Raw genomic sequence first — 5298 nt, forward strand, 5'->3', positions numbered from 1 at the left:
GTGGCCTTCGTGATAGACCCTATGGGGGGAGATTGAGAGACCTGAATCTCTTCAGCCTTCACAAGAGACGGCTGAGGGGAGATCTTGTGGCCGCCTATAAATTTATTAGGGGAGGTCAACGGGGAATAGGGGAAGCGCTGTTTACTAAGGCACCCCAGGGAGTGACTAGGAATAACGGGTGTAAACTAGTTGAGAGTGGATTTAGGTTAGATATTAGGAAGAAATTTTTCACAGTAAGGGTGGCCAGGATCTGGAATGGGCTTCCAAGAGGTGCTATCACCTAGCTTGGAGGTCTTCAAGAGGAGGCTAGATAGTCACCTGGCTGGGGTCATCTGACCTCGGTCCTCTTTCCTGCCAGGGGCAGAGGGTTGTAAATGATGATCCATTGTGGTCCCTTCCAACTCTACAATCTATGAACTCCTCTGACATCAGAACCAATCAACTTGGAACTTTGGGTGGGTGACAATGCCCATTAGCCCACCCTCAAACTAACCAACCCACATACACAAAAATGGAAAAATGCTTCCAGTTTAGAAAGCAACCTGCCTGGAGAAACCCCCCATGGTTGCCGATGCCACAATGTTGCGTAGTAAGTTTACTGTATGGACATATTCATGCACTGCAGGAATATAACATTTTCTATTCCTTTTTTTTTGTGCAGTTAAATAGAATTTTTTTAATGAATTAATTTACACCATTTAGGAACATTCTATAAAACTACTATCTGGGTACATCTACATGAGACATTTACTATGGAGTAGACTAATTAGCTCTGCAGTAAATGTTGCACATGTGCCCCTATTAGGCTGCAGTAAACAAACTGATTCATGGTTTATATTTTGTATTAATATACTGAGCACCAAAATAAGCACAATTAAAGTGCTTTAAAAAAAACAAACAAACCAACAATAAAAATACTGTGTGTTTGGTGAAATAGAATACTTATTATTCTGAAAACCTAAACATTTTGAATATTCATGCTTATATTTACAAACTTAAGGTCATTTAATACTGTATTTCTAAATTCAGAACCACATGTTTAAGTTATTTATAAAACTATTCAAACACATTCATATAGCAAATGTAGTTCCATGGCAAGTCACAGAAGTGAGTGATACACCACAAATACTACCACAGATGCAAGCCATGCTCCCAACAAAACACTCATACAGTGAGTCAAGTTACTCATATGCATTAATGTTTGCAGGATCAGGAGCTTAGTGACTACTATGTTTGTACTACTTACATAGGTGGAAAGTAAAGCCTATTTCCTTCATGGAATTCCTTATTTGTAGGAACATTCTGCATTCTGTTGGGGTACTTAGGTTTTATAGCAGGAAGCTTTACCTGTGTTAGAGAGAGATTAATTTAATGCAAATAGTTATGGTTAAAAATATATATAATTGGGGGATATCACAGGATTACTTTTGTGGCCTTGGATGTCTTCAGTATCTGCATTCTCCAAGGCACCAACAGTAATTATAGGGAAGTACAGGGAGTACTGACATTTATGAAAAAACATTATTTCTTTTTACTTTCATATCTTTGGGTATATTAACAATTTTTTCAGTATGACACCTCTACAAAATGTGCTGCGCCCTGGGCAACTGGTGCCTCCCGAGTCTGGGGAGGGAGACGGGTCCCCCAGTGGCCAGCCAGCGACTGGGGGAGGAGGGATGGTCCCCCATGCCCTCCCTACGTGTCACCCATGCGCTGAGCTATAAACACTACTGACACCACAGGAGCTGTAGTGGATTTCAAAACTAAGCTGCAAAATTCAATTTTAGCAGTTAGAGTCAAATGATAGCTCAGTATATCACATGGAAGTGATAAGACAATCTCAGGTAAAATCCTGAAATAAAAAGCAAAGAACCACATCCAAAAAGGGCATCTGGGTGCCTAGCTGCTATTTAGGTGCCTGTAGTTTTCCTCCCCACGTTACTTGGCAGGAAGGCAGCAGAGTTACAGGGCTACAGAGCCCTAGGCTGCAGACCCCCAGGCTACAGACCCCCATCAGATAAGCTGATTAGCTGACTGCAGGCAGCAGAACTTAGAGGGCTGATGAGGTAATTAACAACCCCAGCACCGAATTAAGGGAAGGCAGCTGCCTGGAAGGGGGAGAGCCAGACTGGAGATAGCCACAGAGCTCCAGGGCTAGAATTGGAACTTCTGGCCCTGATCCCTGGAGAGGAATGAGTTCTGCAGAAAGGCCCATGTGCAACCAAGTGGTTTTTGCATTGTGTTGGTTTTTTTAGGTTACTGTTTAAGGCCAGGAGGAATGGAATTGGTTGAAGGGGTGGAAGGAGGCCATTAGATTCGGGGAGGCACCATAGTTTTGTCTGCCAGACTGCCAAGACCTGCGTGCTGTGAGCAAGTGCTGGAGAGCTCAGTGTACTCAACTGAGGCAGAAAGAGGGAATCGCCTGAGGAAGTCGCTCTGGTGGATTAAGAGCCACCTCCCAAACATCCATTACATCAAGGAGTGGCAGGCAATATAGCAGGCCAGAACCCTGAGAAGCCAGAGTGAGAGTTGGGATCAGTGAGGCACCAGTACTGCCTTGGGCACCTGGAGTCTCATTATAGTACCTAAACTCCTACTGAAATGACCTAAATACCTATTGGGAATCTGTCCTAAAGATCCCAAAGATTTCAATACAGAGAGATAGTAAACCTGAGCCGTGTGATTCTAGTCATGCGCAGGGTGGTACCTTACAGACGAAATGGTTCAGTGAGACATAAGCTTTTGTAGGAAACAGCCTACTCCATCAGATGGTAGGTTTTCAGTATTCCTTAGTGTCTGATAAAGTAGGTTTTCAGCTATGAAATTTTGTGCCTCTTTGAACCAATTAGCATATTTTTTCGCATATGAACAACACCTTTTTCTCCAAAACCAGCTGGGGAAAATGATAGTGTGCATTATATGCAAGGAAAAGGCCTCTCCATGGGTCTGAAAATTTGGCGGGGTGGGGGGGAGGGGAGTGTACAGCAGTGGTAGTGTTAACTGCTGTGGCTCCAGGAGCTATGGTAATTAACACTGCCTTCTGCTCCCTCCTTCCCTTGCCCATCACCTAATTTCCAGACCCCTCCTCCCCAACCACATGCCAGACTGGGCTGGCGTGTGGGGCTGGCCCACGACTAGACCTGGTTCACCAGGTCAGTCCCAGCACATGGCCTCAGACCCAGCGTGCGAGTCCAACCCCATGTGCTGCCTCCAGAGCTATGTACTGGGTTGGACTCAGCACACTGAATGTAGGATCAGGCATTGGCTTCAAGTGCTGGCACAGCCGAGTCGCAATGGCATGCAGCACCTAACACCACTGTTATATTAATACAAACATTTGAAGACTGAATGATCAAAAAGTGAAACATTGCTAGATAAATTAACTGTACGTTATTTGGCATAAAGGTACATAGTATTAAAGTGCATCCATTTCTTGCAATAGAAATATTTATATTGAATGAACAAAATTGTAAAGTTATAGTAAGTATAAGAAATGGCAACTGGATTGAAACCACTAAAATACAATTTATTTCTATATAGTAGCATTGATAACAAAATACCACTGATGCAGTTCTAAAATAAATGCATCTTATTCTGACAAATGCAAGTAAATTTACGGATATTTTAGAGAATATTTGCAGATGTGGAATGGGAGTTACGAAGACTGCAATAACATTTTTTAAAGGTTAAGTACAGACTCCTGAAAAGGACATAAAACCAATAAGGGAAAGAAGCATAAAGTCCTAATGACTTCAGCAGTGATAGCCTTTCACCCAGGATCAAGAAATCAAGGGTCTGGTAATGAGTAAAGACATGTGCTATTACATTACAGAAAAAATAAAAACCACAGATAGAAGAGCTGAGGCTGAGGAAGATGATTTTAGATTTTTTTTTAATAATAAAAAACTGCATGAACAATGGTCTGTCATAACAGTGTATAACAAAAACCTTGGGCACCTTAACAAACCCAGAAGCATAAAAAAAACCCCCAAAACATACAAACAAACAAAAAAAACCCCTTTTAGCTACATAGAACTGCTCTCTTACTCCGTGAAGCATTAAAAACAATTGACACTTAGTTTTTCTAATTAATTTGCCTATGTGTTATATTGCAATGCATGTTGCATGATTCCACAACCAGCGTTATACTTCAGAAATATGAGCTTTCAGATGCAAAGTATCTTGTAACTTCCAAAAACTACCATTTCATGTTTTTACTGTTTCAGGTTATAATCAAGGTTCAGAACTATTCAGAGATGATTGATACATTTTGATAATAATAATATGTTTTATATATTAACATTATACTGAGCAGAGTGATGCTTGGTACACAAAGCACCACAGAAACATGGCTTTAATTTGATCTTGCATACTATTAGGCCCCATGCAGATGCAGACATTATACTTAAGACACAATTAAACAGTTAAACATGTCTTAAAGATTAAGTTGGCCACATGTTCAGGGGATATATGGTGCAATAAAACAGGAAACCAGCTACAAGGTTATTACACAAAATATGTGCAATAATTTTGCAGCTGGTTTCTATTGCATCTTAAACTGAAAGTGTGGCAGGGACCATTCCAGGGCTTAAGCTCCAGAGCAGTCCCAATCAACTGATCATCAGCTGGCAGGGATAGCCCTGGGGCTCATACCCTGGGGTGGTCCCTTCCAGCCGAGTGCATATCAGAACGGCCCAGATCCTGCTGACAATCAGCTGATCAGGACCATTCTGAGGCTCAAGCCCCAGGGTAGTCCAATCAGCAGATCATGGGCAGATCAGGACTTCCCCAGGAGTTGAGCCCCAGGACAGTCTCAATTTGCCCATGATCACCTGGCTTGCTCCTGGGGACATACAGGGGCTTGAACAGCCCTAGAGGTCCCCAGAACCAGCCAATGATCAGTTAACTCTCATGCCAGGCATGGCATGGCAGGAAGCATGATTGTTGAGATCTAGGATCAAATCACATCGTGTCTTTAATTGAATGTTTGTCAGGGGCCTTGGTAGCAGTAGGAAAGAGATGAGAATCTGTTTTGACAATGAGAATATGCTGGAATATAACATGGAAAAGGAAAAGGAAGTCTAAGTAAATACAAAAGTAGAACAGGAAGACCTAGAATGCAGAGGTGAGTAAAAGATTATCAAAGATTGTCATGTAAATAAATTAAAAAAAACAACCACCATTCTGCAGATGAAGGCCAAGAAGCCATAGAATCTCTAAGATGTAACCACCAAATAGTAATAAAACCAGCAGATAAAGGAGGAGCCATAGTCATCCTAAACCGTGAAGATTACATAA

The 5298-nt window shown here is 41.9% G+C and overlaps 1 protein-coding gene across 1 annotated transcript in view; it reads right to left on the bottom strand.

The window, feature by feature from the left end:
* Nucleotides 1-5298, bottom strand: part of CUNH7orf57 (chromosome unknown C7orf57 homolog) — a 35164-nt gene that overhangs the window by 6051 nt on the left and 23815 nt on the right. The window contains exon 5 of the mRNA XM_014524771.2: nucleotides 1247-1347. Coding sequence (XP_014380257.1) covers nucleotides 1247-1347 — 101 coding nt within the window. The remainder of the gene's footprint in view (nucleotides 1-1246; nucleotides 1348-5298) is intronic.

This window comes from Alligator sinensis, unplaced genomic scaffold (genome assembly GCF_000455745.1).
Source record: "Alligator sinensis unplaced genomic scaffold, ASM45574v1 scaffold82_1, whole genome shotgun sequence".
NCBI classification, from domain to species: Eukaryota; Metazoa; Chordata; order Crocodylia; family Alligatoridae; genus Alligator; species Alligator sinensis.